This window comes from Nymphalis io, chromosome 7 (genome assembly GCF_905147045.1).
Source record: "Nymphalis io chromosome 7, ilAglIoxx1.1, whole genome shotgun sequence".
Lineage (NCBI taxonomy): Eukaryota > Metazoa > Arthropoda > Insecta > Lepidoptera > Nymphalidae > Nymphalis > Nymphalis io.
The window spans coordinates 4,428,418-4,449,549 of NC_065894.1; the positions used below are offsets into that span (position 1 = coordinate 4,428,418).

Genomic DNA, 21,132 nt, shown 5'->3' on the forward strand with positions numbered 1-21,132 from the left:
AAGTTTTTTTTTATCTTTACTCCTATATATATATATAGAATATTGAGACTTTTTTTGGGAATTTGATATATTTTTTTTTGTAAATATTTTCGAATGTACATATGACGATATAGTAACGGTATAATAAAGTAATTTTGTAAAAAATGTATTTGAATTATTTTAGTAATTAAATTATAAATATTTGGTTGAATTAAATTTTTAGTAGTCTGTAGTTGTATACTTTTCTATTACTCACATTTAAACTTAATATTTGTTCTTTGTATATGCTTATATTTAACTTGATATTTATCATTTACTATTCGAATATAATCTGTGCCTAGTGCGAGTATTTTTACTTATTCAATAGCATAGACGTAACTGCGATTTGTATGGAATGAAAGAAGCGCCGCCTAGTGACAATAATTAGAAGTTCATAAAAATTGCTTTTAATGTCAACGCTATCGAATCAGTAAGTAAACTCGCACTAGGCACACTGGTCTCATAGAAAATACCAACTATGTAAACAAATACAGTGACTTGACATCTTTGCCATCTATCAATGGTTAAAGATTAAAGATGAATGAAATTCTGATTTTAGGTATTGATGGTGTATCTATTTAATAGACTACGTCACAACGAAGTTGTTACATATACAGTCAATTTTTATAACTCGCCAATAGATGGCGTTGCAGAATATTATTTTTTATAAATTTTCAAGCGATTGCTATAGCTCGGAGTATGGTCGGAGAGATTAGTGCCATGATAAGGAACTGCTGTGTTTTGTGACTTTAGAGTCCAAACATCTCTTAAAGTTCTCGAAATTCTAATGCGATACTAAACTGAATTGTATAATCACAGTTATAATATATGTTAAATGACAGGATGTTGTTATATTAGCATAATTTTTCTACTTTCAAATTATCTGCTCAATTAAAAATAATTTATTGTATTTTATGAAAATGTTAACTATATGTAAGATTATTGATACTATTTTTTCCTATATCATTAAACTTGTTCAATCAGTAAACAAGTTAAATAAAATAAAATTTTCGACTTGTTGGCGCAACTTTGTGGTAAGACCGACTCGTATGCCGTGACGGCAAACGTCATGTCTCTCTTTTACCGTCGTGTTCAAGCTACATATACGCTGCCACCGCTCTCAACTCCCTTGTGATTCGCGCTTATAGTATATACTTCGTCACTACATACTATAATAATAAGAAAGATATTTATTTTTATTGAAAATAGATTTTATTTATTATTGGTACTCTATATACTTATTGTTTTTTAATTCACTTGCGGCTTCGCAAGTAGTAGTCGCTTCAAAAGTTGTACTATGTCCCTCTCGGGGTTCAAGCTTGCTTCATACCAAACTTCATCAAAATCAGTTCAGTAGTTTAACTGTGAAAGCGTAACAGACAGAGTTACTTTCGCATTTATAATATTCTATTTTATTCTATATAATATAGATTTCAATAATCATAGAATAAGATGTGACATTGATGGCCACGATTTATTTTTTGTTTTTACGAAAATATTTAAGGTCATTATTATTATTTCAGAGACCCGTCAGAAAACTGTGTCTTCCAATCACAAGTATCAGAAAATGACTTTGCTCTGAACCTACCTCTAGATAATGTGAAGGTTACTTTGTATGAAGTAATAAAGAAAATTGTTACATACGTTTGTTATTTCATAAAATATTTTTAATATACTTAGGTTCCTAATATTTGTTACAGTTTCACGATATAACAGCCATAGACAATATATTACGATACATACAACGATAATGTGCAATTTCCTCTGTACATCATAATAGAATTTAATAATTGTCAGATCACCTTGGCTGCAACTTATCTACAAGTGTAATCGCTTGTCTATTTGTTAACATGATTTTTTCACTGATCTTATAAAATACTTTTATCGTTGCAAATAAATAAGACATATTGAAAGTCATGGCGCGATTTGACAGATAAAAACAATTAATCATACCAAAAAAAGAAAAGATCGTTGCTTGATACCGTTTAAAAAAAATTATGTTACAGCAATGTAGTTTATTGTAATACTGATAATTATAATGGGAATAACTCCTTTACGTATACACAATCTTCCAAATGCGGGGGTTCTGGCACTATAAGCGGTTTTCCATCCATCTTTATGTCTCTGTATAGCGCTTTATAGTAACACGTGTAGCCATATTTTTCAGCTGTCATCGCTGAATAAGCGCTGGATGTGTCAAGACGAACCAGTCTGATCCCTAGTGTTCTTACAGCTTTTCTGAAATAAAATTTGAATGTAGTTAGTGTACATAGCTTTTAATAAAGTTTTTATCAATTGTTCTTTATAGTATAGGAGATTTTGTAAGCTCGTCTGTTATGATACTACCATAAAGCAATATTGTTTGTATTGTTCTGTTCCGGATGGGTGAGTGAGCCAGTGTAATTACAGTATTATATTACACATTATGCACTTGGCTTAACTTGTGTTTATAATTAATCTTGTGCTCGACGGTAAAGGAAAATCCAGTTGAAGGAAAAAACCGCTACTAAGCAACGTAGTAGAATAAGTACGTACTAAAACCATTAAGCTGCTCGTAAATATCCAAGCAGTGGAATAAAAACTTTTGTATCGTCATGATACATGATTAAATTGTATGTAAATTCAACATTTCGGAAACACTAGGAAGAAATTCAGTAGTTAAACTTTTCTTGAATAAAGTAAACCTACCTATTCAGCTATAGACGCTTAAGTACGTCATAAGAAATGAAGGAACTCCAAGTTAGGAATATGTCAAAACTATAAAATTTTACTAAAATTGTCTTTGATCTCATCTCGATATCATTCATAAGATAGTACAGACCACAAAACACTAATTTTACAGTCCGCCTCAAGGCTACGTATGCATAAGGTCTATGTCAATTATCTCAGTGGTAATTAGTACGTTATACCAAGTATAACCTGAAAGCATGTCGTACCTTAAGACACACGTTGAATAACAAGTCACGTTTGAAATGCAAATTCAAAATAATTTATGTTTATTTACTTTTTGCTAACCGTAAAGATGTAATGATTCCCCGCTATTTATTTGTCTTTGTAAATAATTTTATTAATGAAATTATATATATGATCCTGTATGTAGGTTTTAATCAATTAAGGGATTTCTTGTATTATTTTAAAATGGGAAATTTTGATTAATTTGTACCATACATATAAAAACATAAGCAAAAGTACATAATACATTTGATCTCTCCCCTGACACTTTAATGTATTTCAACTAAATATATTTTGTTGTCTTATATGCTATTGATTTCTAGCGTAACATCTTACTAAACATTCTAATTTTTTTTTTAAATTATTCAAATCAACTAATGTTAAATCTGAAATTTTAGTTCATATGAAGCTGCGTCAAATTATACGCTCTTTGCTATTCGACACGTTAATGCTCCCCTAATTTTGGTTTTTAAAATGTGGTATACATAACCCTCTCGTAAATATGTGAATAATTTACGAAGTATACCTATTTAGTATATACTGTATTATTTATTTATTTTATTTTTATTTATTTAATAGGAAGCTAACACAATGTACAATGTTTTTACATGTCTGCCCCAGAAAATAACAATTCCAAAATAATGACACTTATTAACATCGCAATTATAGGCTAACTCATCATGCAATTTCACATTTTCAGCTTCGTTCACTCCAACGTAACATTTTTTAAGATATCGCGTAAACAACACGTATACAAATAAATTAAAGAAGAATAAAAAAATATATATAAATACGAAAAATTATACACAAAAACGTAAAAATAAAATAAAATAAAAACAAAAAGAGTTAATCAATGAACCATTCGTGGCAGGACTTTGACATTTAAATTTAAATATGCAATCCTTTATAATATTCTTTTATTTTAAATTTGTATGCTCCCATGCCAATGGGAGCATACAAATTTAAACTGTAACAAAGTTCGAAAATGCTTATATATATGCATATAACGATCTAATAAACGTATTTATATTTAATAGCAGGAGAATTTAAGATAAAAAACCTTATATTTTAAAATCTTGGTAAAGTTTTTATCGGTTCTTTGGAAATAAAAATCTTACTTCTGATCTTCGATGGCCCAGTGTTTTAAAGACAAAGCACCACTGAACTTTCATATGCTTAATTTGTGTTTAAGTTCATCTCGTGCTCGACGGTTAAGGAAAACATCGTGAGGGAAACATCGTGTGGAAAACTGCATTTGGTGGTATAAAATCTGTCACGTGTATAAACCAACCAATGGCGTGGTGGTGTAAGCTACTAACATTTTCCTCAAAAAGGAGAGGAGCCCTCCAGTAGTGCATTTACAGGTTGTTACTTTACTTTAATAATGTCCTCCAGACCGATTTCGGCCACGGCGGCCAATCTCAAGAGAGATTAGCCAACTACGCAGGAGATGTTATAGTGCACAAGTGTGTGCGCAAACACAGGTGCACTCTCTATTCCCTAACTCTCATAATCCGATGGGACGGCAATCCGACACGACCGGAAAAATGTTCAGGCGCAGGACCAACGACTTTTCGTGCTTTCCGAGGCACGGGAGTGTACACACTTCCAACTTCCAGACTTACTTTACTCATCCTGTCATTGAAATATAATAAAGATAACAATAAAAAGAGTGTATTGTTTGAGTGCAGTACTAGTAGTATTGTGTTGAGTCTAGTACTCACTCAGTTTCTTCTGTTAATGTATTCATGATGCCTTTTCGTCTCCAATTGTGATCGGTTGCTGCGACTTTAACTTCAACCAGTTTTTGGTCGTGGGGAAACTTCTCCCACAGCCTCGCACCACTCTCCCGTCGGGCCAGTATGTAGAGGATTTTTTGGAATTTCGGATTTGTACACCGCTGGGCTTGGCTAAGTAAGTCGTTGCCATTTTCATCCTAGAAAAAAGGAATATTATACGGCTTTGTAAGAAACAGCTTAGAAATATATAGTATATTTAAAGTAATACTATAAAATATATATATATATATATATATTTCGAATTTATGTATATATATAATAATTCGAAATCGAGATTCGAAAGTAATTTGATAAAAATATGTCTTAGAAATATTTTAAGTTTTAGAACTTTGATGAAGTTTTATGCACAGGACGAGCCTGCATTTTCTTTATAGCAATATGAAAAGATTAGTTATAAGAAATTCACCTCTTTTAAAGGGCACACTCCATTGATCATAGCTCCGATTACGTTTCCGGTATCGTCCGTTGCTTTAAAGGATATCCCTTCTAATAGTGAACTAGTGCAGTATTCATCAAGTTCTTGACATTGATCTGTGTCTGAGGTACAAAGACCTACAGCACGGTTTAACGGTTCATCAATGTAAAAAGTCCTAAAATAAAAATATTTTATACAAAAGCAGAGGTTTCGTCGATTTAAAAAAAAAAACATTTCAGTTTATTTATGTCATTCTCAAGGTAGGTTAGTTAAAATCCTACAATTATTAGACAAAAAATAGTTGGTTTTTGAGTCGTCTAGCTTGTACCTAACATTTAAATAAGATTTTTAAATTTTATAAATTATTATTTTTATTAGTGTAAGTATTATCTTATCAAAGCTTTTGGTTTTGGTTTCTTGGGTTTTCGTTGTGGTTCCCGATAGACTAAATACGTAAAATCGGTCAGTTTGATAATAACTTTTTTTTATCTATGAAAATTACATATATATTATACATAGATCTATTAAAAAGAAGTATAGAAAACAATTGCTATAATTAGGTTTTGCGATGTCAAGGTTATTCTAATGAATGCTTTTTATGACTTTATTATACATATAGAATACGTTTACTAGAATTAAAAGTAATACGAGCGTGGACGTGGAAATAAACAACATTAATATCACAATATAATTGCTACAAGTTAGTAAATTGAGAAAATAAATATTGCAAATACATAGTTTATGATTGAGGAAAATTTAGTTACGAGTTTTATTTCTGTTTTTTCATTTAATCTACAATAATACATGTATGATACCTATTTTTTTTTATCTTTGTGCTCCAGGTATAATAGACGGAATACAGAAAGCACACCATATGGTAAGAAAAATATTTCAAATTTAAAACGATATTTTTATTTTGACATTGTACATGTGTTTATTTCGATGGTATTTAGAAGACTTTTTACTCAGCATAATTGTTATAGGAACCCCATTATAATTATGCTGAGTAAAATCCTCTTCAAATCTTCTAATAGTGATACGAAGAGCATTCGTTTGGTTGACAATTTACTAACATTTAGAATGTGTATCAAATTGAATGATTATTATCAAATTTAACCCAAAATTTTGAAAGATTTATTTGATTGCAACAGAGAATTAACGAAAATCTGACGATAGGAAAAACACTACATTTAATCTCACCACAACCACAACAAATACCACCATATATCTCTTAGAAGAAATACAGGGGTATGTTTTCTTTTATTGATAAAAAATGAATTGTGTAAAATATAGAATAGAGAGTATTTCGCCGCGTCGGGAGAATGCTTAGCGAACACGTGGTGTCAAACTATTAGGATAATTACTGGCTTTTGTTTTTCATAGATATGAAAATATGGCATTCGGCCTTTAGTCCCGAATATTGAGTGAAGAAATCAGAAGTATCTTTATGTATAAAAGGTGTCCCATAAAATGTATGAAATAAAAATGGTGCTACGAGAGTTAAAGGGTGAAAATTAAGGAAACGCGCTGGTAGTCTAAGTATGCTTTTCAAATAGTGCTATTATAAAATTATTCTGTTAAACAAATCAATAATCCCTAATAAATAAACGCATAATTTCGAGTACCCTGTAGCAACAACTTATTATTTCCTTAATTTTGATAGACACTCTTTTCTAAATGTAAAATTATATTACTGACTTGCGGTATCCATTGCAATTTTTAATATTTATTTATCAGTTGATATTTTATTTATTAATTGTATTATTGTATTTGAAGAATTGCAACGTAATATTATAGCAACATTTCCCTGTAAAAACCCGCGGCCGTTGTTAAACCGGAATGTATATTTTTATGCATAATATGCATTGCGTAAGTTTAAGATTATTAAATTATTTACTGACCTTTTTACTAATTTCATAACAGATTCTACATCATCTGCTGTTATAGGGCTGATGTTATACGCTTTCTTCGTCGACATGGTTCTTTCCTATTAAAATATGATAGAAGTCGTATCAAAATGTATTTACAAACTACATTATATGTATCCTAATAAATAGGATACTGATTTGTTCCAATTTATCCGAGTACTCAGATATCGGCCACAGCGAACAATTTCAAGAGAAACCCAACTGCGCAGGACATATTTGAGTTCCACAAGTGACTTCGCAAATACGTTGCATACTCTATTCCTTCAATCACATAATCCGGCATGGGACGGCAATCCGACATAACCGGTAAGAGCTCGAAAGGAAACCCAGCTTTTAACGCTTTCCGAGGCACGGGAGTATGCACACTGCCAACTTTCAGCCTCCGGGCTGCTACTGAGAATCTTCTCCAGAAACACTCAATAACTTTTTACCGGCTCAATCTGTAGTTTGGATCCAGGACCTCGGGATCTGCGGCCTTATATCTAGCCACTAGACCAACGAGGTAGTCAATGATACTCATACTCAAGTATTAATTTGCTTTCTTTATTATTCTTAAGTTATATAATAACCATAAGGTATATATCAATGAACATGACATTACTTGCGTTTGTTCGTTTCTAGCTTTGTTTATAATTCAATTCATTGCAACTGCAATTCACACGCATTTGCATGTATAAGATCACAGATAAAGCTAGATACGTAAGTTTTATAATAAAAAGAATATGTACATTTGTATGATTATTACTTGTTGAATAACAATTAATCATAAACGTAAAAATAATGATAAATACTTTAGAATCGGTGTTGGTATGTATAAATTATTACCTATTGTTTGTTATCGAGATTTTTTTTATATCTTAGTGCATCGTGGAGATCGTGTTGATGTGAGAAAACAATGATAAATTTCCATAACGTTATAACCTGAATTAAATTATAGTAGCCTATGTAGTTTAACCAAGAAAGCGTAAAAGACAGACTTAAAGAGATATTTAATAGTATATATTACATCAAAAGTCATGACTTATTAAAATTAAAATATTCCAATCTACTGATATATAGATAAATAAAAATTTATTCACAATTACTTATGGTATTCAAATTGGTACTTGACGAAGTTACTTAAACTAAGTAGCATGATACCAAATCTTGATATTTCCTACTAGAAATTTACTATAATAAAAATTTACATACCTTTTATAGCATTTCAATTTAGCAGGCTAAAGATAAGTGAGCTTGACACTTCACTTGACAATAAACAGTCAATGTTTTGAGGCCCGCACGACCAACCTGTTTTGACTGCCCGGCCTGAGTGTTAACGGTGAATGATAAAAATAGTGCTCTGTGTGTTAAGGCCAATACCATTGTTTAGGGTGATAACGTATGAAAATTATTATTATCAATACATAACTATCATTATATTGTACGCACATACATTACACATTTTAATATGATATGTATGTGTAAACACATAATATAATTGTAAACTTTTATACCTTTACTTGAATTATATTAATTATATTAAGCTAGAGTTAAAATATAATTATGGCAATAGTAACTTTAATAGTCATGGTTTATTTTCTATTACCTAAAAATGTGTAAGTTAATAAAACAAATAACTTTAAAAAACCATATACCATCTACTCCTTAAATTATTGTAATCAGCCGCGTCATCGCTTTGGTATTATCTCATTTCATACTTAGTGTAAACCATTCCGATATTCGTTCACTTAGATTTTATAAAATATCGAATTCAATTGATATCATTTTCAATTTGACTTTTATTATTTAAAAGTTTTACTCCGCTTATCTTCATATATTTATAAACGAGACACTTATATTTAAAAACAATCTTTGTTTCGTTTTTGATTCGTGTTTCTAACGTAAAGCATTGTCTATGGCCGAGGAGCAGTTATGATTGTATTTAACCACAGACAATCATTTAGTGGATACATTTTCAACGTATTTCAATTATTTCTAATTCGGTAAGTTTGTTTTAGAAATCAAACATAATGTATATTTATATAGTTTATTGTAATACACAGATATTATTTTCGTATATATTCAAAACAACTTTACAATTAAATTAATCATATTACATACATTTTTGACTACAGCTACAATTGACGATAGGACAGTAACGACAATAGAGAAAATAGGTACTATAATGTTCCCTCAACCTACAGCAGCGTTTTTATCTGATGTCAATATCATTATTACATACTTTTGCTATATTTTTTTGCCAGGCGTCGCCTTTCTTAATTATTTGTTATTATATTATGCAGGCGGTTTTTGTTTTTTTTTTATTTTACATTTATAAATATATCAAAATAATATATACATACAAAAGATTATTTTTATAACTAAATTATACAATTCAAGTTTTTTTACAGAGATTTTAATAAACTTTTTGTAAATTAAAATCTTTCTTTGTATCACAGCTAAGTCGTATTATTAATTGGGATTTTCTGAAAATATTTGCTTACAATTTCTTGAATGGTATCATTTAAACTACATACACCATCTATAATTAAAATCTTTATAGCAAACAATGTTAGATACTTGTCGATTTATCTTTGTATTTTTCTAACATTTTTTGAGAGCAAATTTCAGGTTATTTATATATTGTTTTTTAAATTGTCGTACGTATTAGCTATATATAATTTGCTAAATTTTTGTTTAAGATACATACGTAAATACGTTGTACTAGAGTACGTATTAAAGACAAAAATTTAGTAAATTAGTACAAACGTGAGACTTTTTATTAATGAATAATTAGAAACAGTACATAAGAATAGGTACATACATTTTTTTAGATTTACGTAACAAACAATGTTAATCGCAAGGACTCGGACTTATATATTGAAAGATGATCGTTTTTGCAACTTTTTGAAGTTGAACAGAGAATGTCTTGCTTTATATCTCTTTGAGATATACTCTTCCTTCAAGATGCGGCGCCTCTGGGTGTGGGGCGTACGGCACTTCGGAGTAGAACAAGCCGTACACCTTCTTGTATTTCAGACGTTCAGCTGCAGCGGCGGAGAAAGCAGAGGTGGTGTCCATCCGTAAGGCGCCTGCGCCCAATTCCTTTGCTATCCGTCTATAAACAAAATAAAATCAAAATTAACTTGGCACCTACTGATGCGAGATTAGAATGAAAAATGTTTCATGAAATATCAATTATACTATTTGTGAATTAGATATTTAAAAAAATATTGTAGTCTTTACAATAATGGCTTTTGCTAGCAATCACAGTATGAAATAAAAAAAAATATATTCAAAAATATTTTAAAAGAGAACGAGTAAGAGTCGTTGCTATGCAAAACTTAGTAACATTATACTCGATATTATAAATATCTTGCATAATAAATATAACTATTGATGAGTAAATGCCGAGATGGTCTAGTGGTTAGAACGCGTAAATGTTAACCGATGATCGTGGGTCCAGCCCGGGCAAGCATCACTGAATTTTCATGTGCTTAATTTGTGTTTATAATTCATTTCGTACTTGACGGTGAAGGAAAACATCGTGAGGAAACCTGCATATGGCTAATTTCATTGAGATTCTGCCACATGTGTATTCTACCAACCTGCATTGGAGCAGCGTGGTGGAAGAAGCTCCAAACCTTCTTACTCAAAAGGGAGAGGAGGCCTTAGCCCAGCAGTGGGACATTAACAGGCTGTTACAGTTACTGAGTAAATGAAGTAAACTCTTTCCCGGAACCGAGGGTTCGACAGTAACTACTTATTACAAACAAAAAAAAATTGAATCTGACAGAAGTCACTAGCTATTCATATTATAATAAATTGATTAGGGGGATTACTTCCTACTTCCTGTACAAATTTCCTTTGCACACGCCTTTTCCTATATGCCGAGACCGAATATACATAAAAAAACTGAGTATGGCAGAGGATATAAAAACATAATAAAATCTCTAATTATAATCAGAATACATCACTAATTGCGATATCATGTACACAAAGGTAGACAATGAACGATTTTCGTGTTGTTTATTACCTTTAAAAGATATTTAACCGTCTCAATCGATTTGGCTAAATATGGTGTCTTATTTAATTTAACGCAACGGAGCACGCAATTAAAAGACCGGAGATTAATTAAAAGTAACATGAAACACTATTTAAACAATCCGTTCACGAAACATTGTTGCCTTCTAGTTAAATAAAAAACAAAGATCGGCTAATTATTACAGTTATGCTCTATTTGTCTCTGTATGGAAGTATTTGTTTGTTTAGTTATGAATAGAGATAGAGATAGATTATTGTGTGTATTACACACAAGAAATAACATTAGATCCCATGGGCGGAGAACCGAGTCACATACTCATAGTGTATGGCTGGATGTGATCACAATCAGGACACTATCTCCAACAACAAATTAAAAGAAAATATGTTTTATCAATAATGTGACCTCAAGAATTTTAAGATACAGATATTAAATGTATATTTTTTATTTACAATTGAAAATTATTGAATTAAGTTATGATAAAAATTAACAAATTTTATTGTTCGAGTATAACAAATCAACCAATCAAAAACGTTTTAGTTTTTTTTTTATAATCAGAAAGACTAGGTATAATTATTTATCTCTTTAAACGGTTTGACCTACACGTATTTATATTAGTATTCTATTCAACTTTTAGATAGAGTGAGGCTTGTTTCGATTACAAAATACTGCAATATCAGTCATATAAAAATCTTGTAGAATAACTTAATAAAGATCAATGAAGAGATTGTAGGTCGGTCGTAAAATGTTGAAAGTCGACTTACGGTGACACATACGTAGTATCCTTTAGCAATTACACTTAAAAATATGTTAATAATTTTAAGCAATCGCCATAAAAGTAATATGACTTTAGTATTATTAATGATAGCGTTCTTTGTCGAGTTTCGAGGCTTTCTTACAAAAGTGTACTAATTATTTATATTTTGAAGAATACTTTGTAACCGCAGCATGTGGGATAAAATAATGTTGTTTTCTATAATTATTCAAATATGTTTTGTATAATGAGAAAACAAAATATTAAATTTATATTCATTTTAGCAAAACAATTCCGCGGCTTAGCCCGCGCTTGTATGTTGTTGTATTTATGTTAGGTACCATATGCCCTGTTCTGTGCAAAATTTCATGATGTGCGGTTGAGTAGTAAGACGTGAAAGCGTAACAAACAAACAAATAAACTCACTTTCGCATTCATAATATTAGGAAAGATACACAATATAAAATACTTTCCTATTTTCGGACTTGGTGTAGGGGAAGTTTAGGTTTAGGGTTAAGGGGTAGTTTTAGAGAATGGAGGCCCGCATAGGCGGTCCGGTCGTCAGAGCGTCACGGTAGCATGCGAAAGCGATCTCGTGGCACTCCTCGTTAAGACGGAAAGGTACCGCTGGTTTTTTAGTGGATATTCCGAAGTTCGGAGTGCATTCGGCGCCTTGGGCACCGGCGAGCCCCACATCCCCCTCCACTGTTCCCGTGGGGGAAACGCGTTTTTCCAGCGTAAAAAAGGGGAAGATTAACTTACGTTACTATAATTATTTTAATTATTTTTATATGTTTTTATTTTATATCAAGGTAAAATAATAAATAACACATTTTTGCTAATAATCAACGGAAAAGTCAATCATATAAATGGTAATTAAATTTAATTGATTTGATTATATTTATTTGATTTTTAATTGTTAATATAATTATATGATGTTGTTTCATTATTATTAGTATTATAAGGTTATTTTTATTATCGAGGAGTCACGGCAATATACGTAAGTGATGCGTTACGTCTGTAAGACGGATAGGGTAGCGGTGGTTTTTAGGGGGTAGATTGCGTCACGCGTGCCTCTATGGATCTCATGGGGTGTTGCGTTAATGCATTTACCAAAGACAATAAACGCAGGGATCGTAAGTTTGATTTCTATTGCATTGTTTTTATGTCTAACATTTTTTTTTCTTTTTAATTTTTTTATTACTTTTGTAATAAGTAATGGTGTGACCGATGGCTATGTTGCTACAAAGTAGGTTTACTACTAATCTAGATGATGTTTGATCACTGGTAATTATAGGCGATGCCCTGAATAGTCAAAATCAGTCGTAAAAAACCATCACAAAGAACGCATTTAAATCAAAACCCGCTGATAATCAATTTGTCCGAATGAAGCTAAAATTAACGTAAGTGTACCTACAAAATTAAACAAAACTATTCCTACAAATTTTAGTATTTTTTAAAATAATTAATTGAGCAATGAAAGCGAGTAATCGAGCAAATAATTTTCTATAGGAAATTACTAATCCCCATTATTCTCACGTCTCCCATTTCCTATAGTCCTTAGACATGTTAATATGCGAATGCTGCCGTTGAAATTACACGCTCCGTTCATATATTCCATTTCTGCAATACGGTAGAATATTTTGTAATTATAGTTATTTTTAGAAAGCTGTACATTTTATTATGCAAAATTGTGCAGTATTTAAGAATAATAATTAAGATCTAACGTATTGGATTATAATTACACAATTTACATATGCACGAATACTGTATGCAAATATTTAGATTTATTTATTGATTAAATTGTATTTAATTAAGCGATCTAAGTTGATAAATTATAACGAGTAAATATGTGTAAATAGCAATATTCTATTATGTAAAAAAATATACATGGTTCGAGAAATAATTATTTGAAGTCATAAATTTATAATTATAGGTAATATTATGGTTAAGTACTTTAATCACTTTAGGTATAAATTTTTTATTATTTTAATAATATTATGATTGAACATAAAAAAATAATAAGACTTTGAAGTAATTTAATATACCTCACTCATTAACTCATATAAATTTATTTATATATGAATAGGTATTTCTTTCATATACATATACCATCCATTCTGTTTAGTTCGACTGCTTTGTCGTAAAGAGCTTCAACCTCAGTTCTTACCGATGAAATGATACTGGGTATTTCATAATCCTAGACAATGCGGCGAGCACGGAGTGAGATCAGACGTAGTACCAACGGCATTACATACTTTCCTGGATACTGGAGTGTAAGCACAGTTTGATGTGTTTCCAGCACAGTTTGATGTGTTTCCAGTACATCTTAAGATTACGATTAAGGAGACTAAGTTACGATTAATGGCTACTACTGAAAATAACTTGAAATAAAAATCCAAGAAATTTTTAATGACCCGGGATTTGAATAGGACTAGGACTCGAGATCTGCAACCTTGCTAACTACTACAACAACTTCTGTAGTACTATATGTATTTTCTTAGTTTGTACAGCCTGTTTTAATGGCTATATGCCATCGAACAGACGACGATTTCTGTCAAGTCAGTTTATTGGTCTTTCGTTTGAATATATTACTTTATTTAAAGAAGTAATGTCAAATTGATAACAAGTATAGATGACCTAAATACAACTACTTCGGGCTAATAGTCTAGAATTTTAATAGATTAGAAAGGAACGATTGTTTAGAATTCGAACGTTGAATAACAATATGGTTACCTACAATGAATGCATGAACAAATAACAGCGGTACTAGTGCTACGAACTGCAAAATCATGAATTCGAAAGAGGCACTACACACGTATGTAGGTAAGATTTTTATTTTTATAAAATTATATCATATAATTTTTATATATTTTTAAAGTAAATATCACGTCAAGCGATCTTTCCGTCTTCACTGTATCGCCAGACGCTAAATACTACACATTTTTAACATTCCAATATATCTAAAACTACAGAATCAAATGAAAAATTGTAAACGTATTTTTTATTCATGGATTTAAATATGTTATCTTTATAAATAACTCTAAAGTTAAAGAGAGTTATGTTTTGAGCTTGTAGTTATATTATCTTGTCACGAACTTTTGTTGTACCTACGTGTGTGCCTACGTCGATGGTATGGACTGTCATAGTATATATATGAACGGAGATGGTCCAGTAAATTTTTTTTTTTTGATTTGGCTTATAATTCATCTCAGCGGTGAATTAATATCTTTTAGCCTACACCAAGCTGCAATGGAAGAGCGTGGTGAAATAACCTTCAAGTATTCTGCTTTAAAGGACTGTTTATAATTGAGAAGTATATAGAATATAAGAGTATTTAGAAGTAAAATTATTCGAACGTAGCTGATATTCTGAAATTCTGGTAAATCTAGTATTTTGTGAGTAAATTTAAAACAAATAGGTTGTATAGAGGCAAAGAAAGAAAAATTAGGAACTTTTTGTTGTAGAATTCATTTTATACAATTTTTTTTCTTATAAATAATTCATGTATCATTAAATAGTCTATTGCATTTTGATCGTTGATTAAAAACGCAAACTCCAGTCAATTATACTAGTTGAAGTATAATTTACGATACTTAGTGATCCATACTACACAGGATAAAAGAAATAAATAGTATTATAAATCGATATGACTTTAAATAATCAATAAACTTGATTAAATAATATCTATGATATTATAAAGTTTTTAATTGGCCTGGGAATCACTATTTTTAAAATTGTTGAAAAATATTTTATATTCCAATAAGTTTTAGATAACTTCAGATACTAAAATCAATTTAACTAAAATATCCATAGTATTTATTATTTTGTCCCTAGGCAATATATTTAAATGATAATGACAACAAAGCTTGACGTAGTAATTGTATAAAGTGGGTCTACTGTCATGTCTACTCTGTGACAGCTTGTTAAGACTTGCCTGTTAAATTACATGAGAGGAATGAACAGCGTAATAACACAATTTTATTGTTTCACGCCACTTTATTAATAAAGTATTTAGCGAGAGATGATGAATTTTCATTCAGAGGACAGTAATCTTTGTTTTCGTGACCCAGAAATCAGTTTGCACATCGTTAGATATGTACAAACTTGAACTGGTTATGTATTACGAAAATATTCTACGGTCAAATATTCTTTTATGTTTCAGTTTACAGAGTAAGTAAGCCTGTGTGAATTTTAAGGTGGGTGCATAAATAGGCGGTGGTGACCTCTTACAATCTGATGGCTTAATTGTACCTTTATTTTAATTTGAAATTGGAATAACAGCACTAACAAAACTTTGTTAGAAAGCTAGTGGATAAGACAATAATATATTTGTCGTTATTTTCAGTAATAAAAAAAAATTCTAATTGTTTGTAATTTTGTTTTTAAAATTAATAAACCAATATACAATAAACTTATAGCAGAAGATATAATATTATTATATAAGTATGTGCGCTTGGCAGCATTTAACCTATTAACGTTACAAGCGTGAATTTTATGTTTTTGTATTTTATATGTTAATAGTATGTAATAAAGAGACAAGTTAATGCAAATTTCTGAAAGTTATATGCAGTGAATTTAAAAAAAATTATACTCAATGAATTATATCTAAATATCATTAAAAAATATGGGCTTACATTATTCGATACGAGAATTAATACAGATGATAAAAAGCAACGAATCAATATTAGTTGATTTTTATGCAGGATTTTAAATAAAATAACAGGATTGTAAATAAATGCGACACTGCGAAAAATAACTATTATCAGGTAACCGGGTGTGTTGAATGCGATTTCGCAACAAACACATGCCATCCACCCACTGGATCTGCGTGACTGAATAAACTACAAATTTTCTCCTGAAGAGAGGTGGCCTTGACCCATCAGTATGAGATCAGGGATGCTTACAAGCTACTACATATACCTATTTTGCAATGCTTGTTTTCAAAAAATAAATATTATGCTTAGTTTCCATTTCATTTAAGCTTAAGTTTAATTAGGAGCTTTTCACGGATAACTTTAGATGACTCAGAATTTACCTGTGACGTTTAAAGGCAGTGTTGAGTTTCTAGCCGGTTCTTATCGGTATAATCCATTTACTGATTGCAGCCTCATGTTTAATTGAAATGATAGTCTTGTAAAACGACAATTCAATGTGTTCGTATCAGTCAACTAGCATTATGTGGGCTTAAATTTGATTTACGACATTACTCACATTTAATAACAAACCCATAGCTCAAGTGAGTCAACACCGTTCAGAGAAACACAAATCCTTGCTTTCGACTTTTGTTGTACAATTAGATTGTATTTTTTTATGTCTTTCATTTTTATTCTTTACCATATCTTGGACTTGTTTTGTATTGTTGTGTTCCGGTTTGAAGGGTGAGTGAGCCAGAGTAATCACAGGCATAAATGATAGTTCCCAAGGTTGGTGACGCATTGGCGATGTAAGCGATGGTTAACATTTCTTACAATGCCAATGTCTATGGGCATTGGTGACTCCTTACCATCAGGTGGCCCATATGCTCGTCCGCCTACCATATACCATAATACATAATATATACATAATACCATATACCATAAAATAAAATAACAAAAATATATCTAAATAGCTACAGAATGAGTTATCGAAAGTTGCATTTAATGCAACATGCGGCCAAATAATCTAAAGCAGCGAGTTCCTCCAGGTAAGTTGATAATTTTTATAATAATTAATGAATTAAGTAATTAGGTAATTATTTGGTAAAAAACCTTAAAGCTTATTAGGTTAAGTGAAGCTTATGATATTGATAAAAGCGTAGACAAGTTCTTACTTTTTTGAAATGTTGATGTAAAAGTTATAAGGTCATTTTTTGAGGATTATATTAATCTCTGATAATCTGAACTTTATATCTCATTTCTTGATTACATTGAAAATAATCACGAGTTAAGTCCCTATAATGATTATGGTTGACATATCAATAGTTATTGTATTAAGGTCTTAACTTAAGTTTTTTTTTTAATTCCACTCAGCCTTCAGCCATAAACGATAATGCCTAGTGTCACTACCGCGTACCCGATCAATAGAAGCGGCATACTTGTGTAAATTATAGTATTATTAAAAAACTGAGGAAAACGAGATTATGGTTGAAACAATATAACTTCCTTTATTTATATTTGTTGTTAAGATAAAGCTCTGTTTAAGGTAAGAATGATATATTATTTCTAATACATGACGTTATAATAATTGCTTATTATACATAATATGTAATGTGTTGAGTTGGATTGATAAATTAATGATTTTGATGTCTAACATCTATTTGTGATCTTGGGAATAAGAGCGACGCGCATGCCGTTATGCCGAAACGAAACGAAACTTATTATTTTTGTTTACTTAACTCCATATTTATTTTTTTGTTTTCTTTAATGATACCAACACTTAAACATTAATTTTGGAACCATATTTATAGCATAGGCGGACGGGCAAACGGACACTTGATGATGAGTGGTCACCATCTATGCGCCACCAACCTAGGGAGCTAAGTGTTATGTTTATCGTGGTTTTAGTTACACGGGCTCATCCTTCAAACCTGAACACAATAATACTAAGTATTGCTGTTTTGTGGTCGAATATCTGATGAGTGGGTGGTACCAACACAGGTGAGCTCGCACAAACCTACCACCTACCACCAAGTTAGGTTTTTATATTGCAATAATTAATTTGCATAATTATCAAAAGTTTGTCTGGAGGAGATCGTACATATTAATAAAAATACTTTTGTACGTATTATAAAATTGTTTCTGTTTATAACCGATTCCATTTTTTCGTTTTTACTTATATTGAATCATGTTTGTATCGTATTGTATTTTATTCTAAGACCACTTACAATATATTTATTTAACACGATTTTAAGAATATCAGAGGACTAATAAATAAATGGCGCATTGATGATTCTAGTTCATATTAACTACCAATGAAATAATTTGATAGTTTAAATGAGCAGAAATTTGTTTTAAAGGAGGACAGCCTGTCGATGTTCTGATAGGCAAAGACCTCTACTGTTAAAGGCAAGGTTTGGAGCTTATTCTATAACGCTGCTCCAACGCTGTTTTTTTTATAGAATAGGAAGGCGGACGAGCATATGGGGGGCACCTGATGGTAAGTGGTCACTAAACGCCCTTAGACATTGGCATTGTAAGAAATGTCAACCATCGCTTACATAGCCAATGCGCCACCAACCTTGTTAACTAAGATTTTATGTCCCTTGTGCCTGTAATTACACTGGCTCCTTCATCCTTCAAACCGGAACACAATAATAACAAGTACTACTGTTTTGCGGTAGAATATCTGATGAGTGGATGGTACCTACCTAGACGTATTGTATATACGTTTGTGTATATACGTAGCATGCGACACATGCCGGTCTCCTCATGTTGTTTTTGTTCACCGTTGAGCACGAAATAAATTTTATTATTATAAAAATAAATAAAGCCTATGAAAAGTAAGAGCTAACTGGGGCTTGTACTCACAATTTTAGGTAAAGATTAACCACAGGGCATCGGATCGATGAATATACAGATATAAATAAAATAAATAATAAATATCACTAATATTATCTACTGAAATATTTGCAATAACAAATATTTGCAACCGGATTCAAAAGTACTTAATAAATACAACTTCATTTAATTTCAATAACGAAATTTAATCCGATTGATTTCAATATTGTACTCGTAAATGATTATAAAACTTTACATGTACATTTTATGCACCTGAAAACAATTTGTCTATATATAATAACCGAAATAGGAAAAAATACCAAACTCTAGAAATCTAAAGACAAAGCCTTCGCCTTTGTTTTAAAACAAAGACAGAATTTTTAGAAGTAGCAATTTTATTTGTCAATTTAAAAAAAGAGAATAAGTTATGAAGATGTAAATATAAATTAAACCTTATTTGAAATGAAATAAATAAAAAAATGTCGCACTAATAATTGTATTATTTTGTTAATCTCTCACTCTTTCTCTTTTTTTTCTCATACATAATATGTATAGTAAGATTTCAATCAATCAATATAAAAGAATATTTTGTGTACTATCTAAATTTACGCAAAAAAATAACATTGAGATTTTCTTTTATGATCCCGTTCCGCACTGGTAAAATGAAAGTTATACATATATCTAATACATAAAAATCTATTGGTTTACGCGGCGCATGCGAGTAAACCAATCATTGTCATATCATATCATTTAAACAAAAGCTTTGAATCTTTCATTGGTAAAAACAGTGTGGTAGTTTTAGGTTTACTGTTTACTGGTGGTAGAGCTTTGTGCAAGTTCGTCTGGGTAGGTACCACCCACTCATCAGATATTCTACCGCAAAACAGCAGTACTTGTTATTGTTGTGTTCCGGTTTAAAGGGTGAGTGAGCCAGTGTAATTACAGGCACAAGGGACATAACATCTTAGTTCCCAAGGTTGGTGGCGCATTGGTAATGTAAGCGATGGTTAACATTTCCTACAATGTCAATGTCTATGGGCGTTGGTGACCACTTCCCATCAGGTGGCCCATATGCTCGTTCGCCTTCCTATTCTATAAAAAAAAAAAGTTTACCGCGTCAGACTGACTGACAACAAACAGACAGACAAACGTGGACTTTGTTTTATAATATGTAGTGATCATAATTGAAATACGTACATGTTTTATGTTATACACAACAAATATAAAAAATAATCAATTGTGGCACTTTTAAATTGTCAATTAATTATACCAACCTGACTTTAAAAGGCAAATTCATTGTTAAGAAGTTCTAGAATGACTGAATTTTTCTACCAAGGCCGTTAGATCGCCGCCAATCAAACTTTTTTTGTAACATTATATACGGTGCGTTAAGATTTTAAGTAATTTAAAATTATTTCCTGATGATATATTTAGAATTGATATATAGTAATATTGTCTGGCAAATGTATCAAGATATCAAGTGCAGTTTCGTCTCAAGAGTACAATAAATGAATAATAATTTTATATTATAATATTTAATAAAATTATATAAAGTATATTTCTATGTATAACGAACTCTATGAAATTAGTTATGTATACAAATTTTCAATGAAAAGCTTTGAAACAAAAACTTTCAAAATATCACTTTTTATTGATAAGAATTGATTGATCGATAAAAAAATTTCAACAACTATTTTAACGTAAGAGACTCATAAGAAAAACAAATTCGAGGGATTGCATTGGCAGTTGAAGAGCTCAACTATCCAC

The 21,132-nt window shown here is 30.8% G+C and overlaps 2 protein-coding genes across 3 annotated transcripts in view; both read right to left on the reverse strand.

The window, feature by feature from the left end:
• Positions 1–23: 23 nt before the first annotated feature.
• Positions 24–8,422, reverse strand: LOC126769628 (uncharacterized). The gene is made up of 5 exons (XM_050488502.1): positions 8,304–8,422; positions 7,086–7,171; positions 5,176–5,359; positions 4,695–4,906; positions 24–2,256 (listed from the first exon to the last, which is right to left on the reverse strand). The coding sequence occupies exons 2-5, from the start codon at positions 7,160–7,162 to the stop codon at positions 2,052–2,054; spliced, it is 678 nt and encodes a 225-aa protein (XP_050344459.1). The 5' UTR covers positions 7,163–7,171; positions 8,304–8,422; the 3' UTR covers positions 24–2,051.
• Positions 8,423–9,124: 702 nt separating this feature from the next.
• LOC126769618 (arylalkylamine N-acetyltransferase 1) overlaps positions 9,125–21,132 on the reverse strand; it is an 82,872-nt gene continuing 70,864 nt past the window's right edge. For both annotated transcript variants that reach the window (XM_050488492.1, XM_050488491.1), the window contains exon 5: positions 9,125–10,209. In XM_050488492.1, the coding sequence (XP_050344449.1) occupies positions 10,026–10,209 (184 nt within the window). In that variant the 3' untranslated portion in view covers positions 9,125–10,025. The remainder of the gene's footprint in view (positions 10,210–21,132) is intronic.

Bases quoted from the DNA above. Each gene is read 5' to 3' on its own strand.
- LOC126769628 (XM_050488502.1), bottom strand. From the start codon at position 7,162: ATGTCGACGAAGAAAGCGTATAACATCAGCCCTATAACAGCAGATGAT. The intron at 5,360-7,085 runs GTCAGTAAATAA...TTTTTATTTTAG, and splicing joins GTTATGAAATTAGTAAAAAG to GACTTTTTACATTGATGAAC. The intron at 2,257-4,694 runs GTGAGTACTAGA...ATTTTATTTCAG, and splicing joins ACATTAACAGAAGAAACTGA to AAAAGCTGTAAGAACACTAG.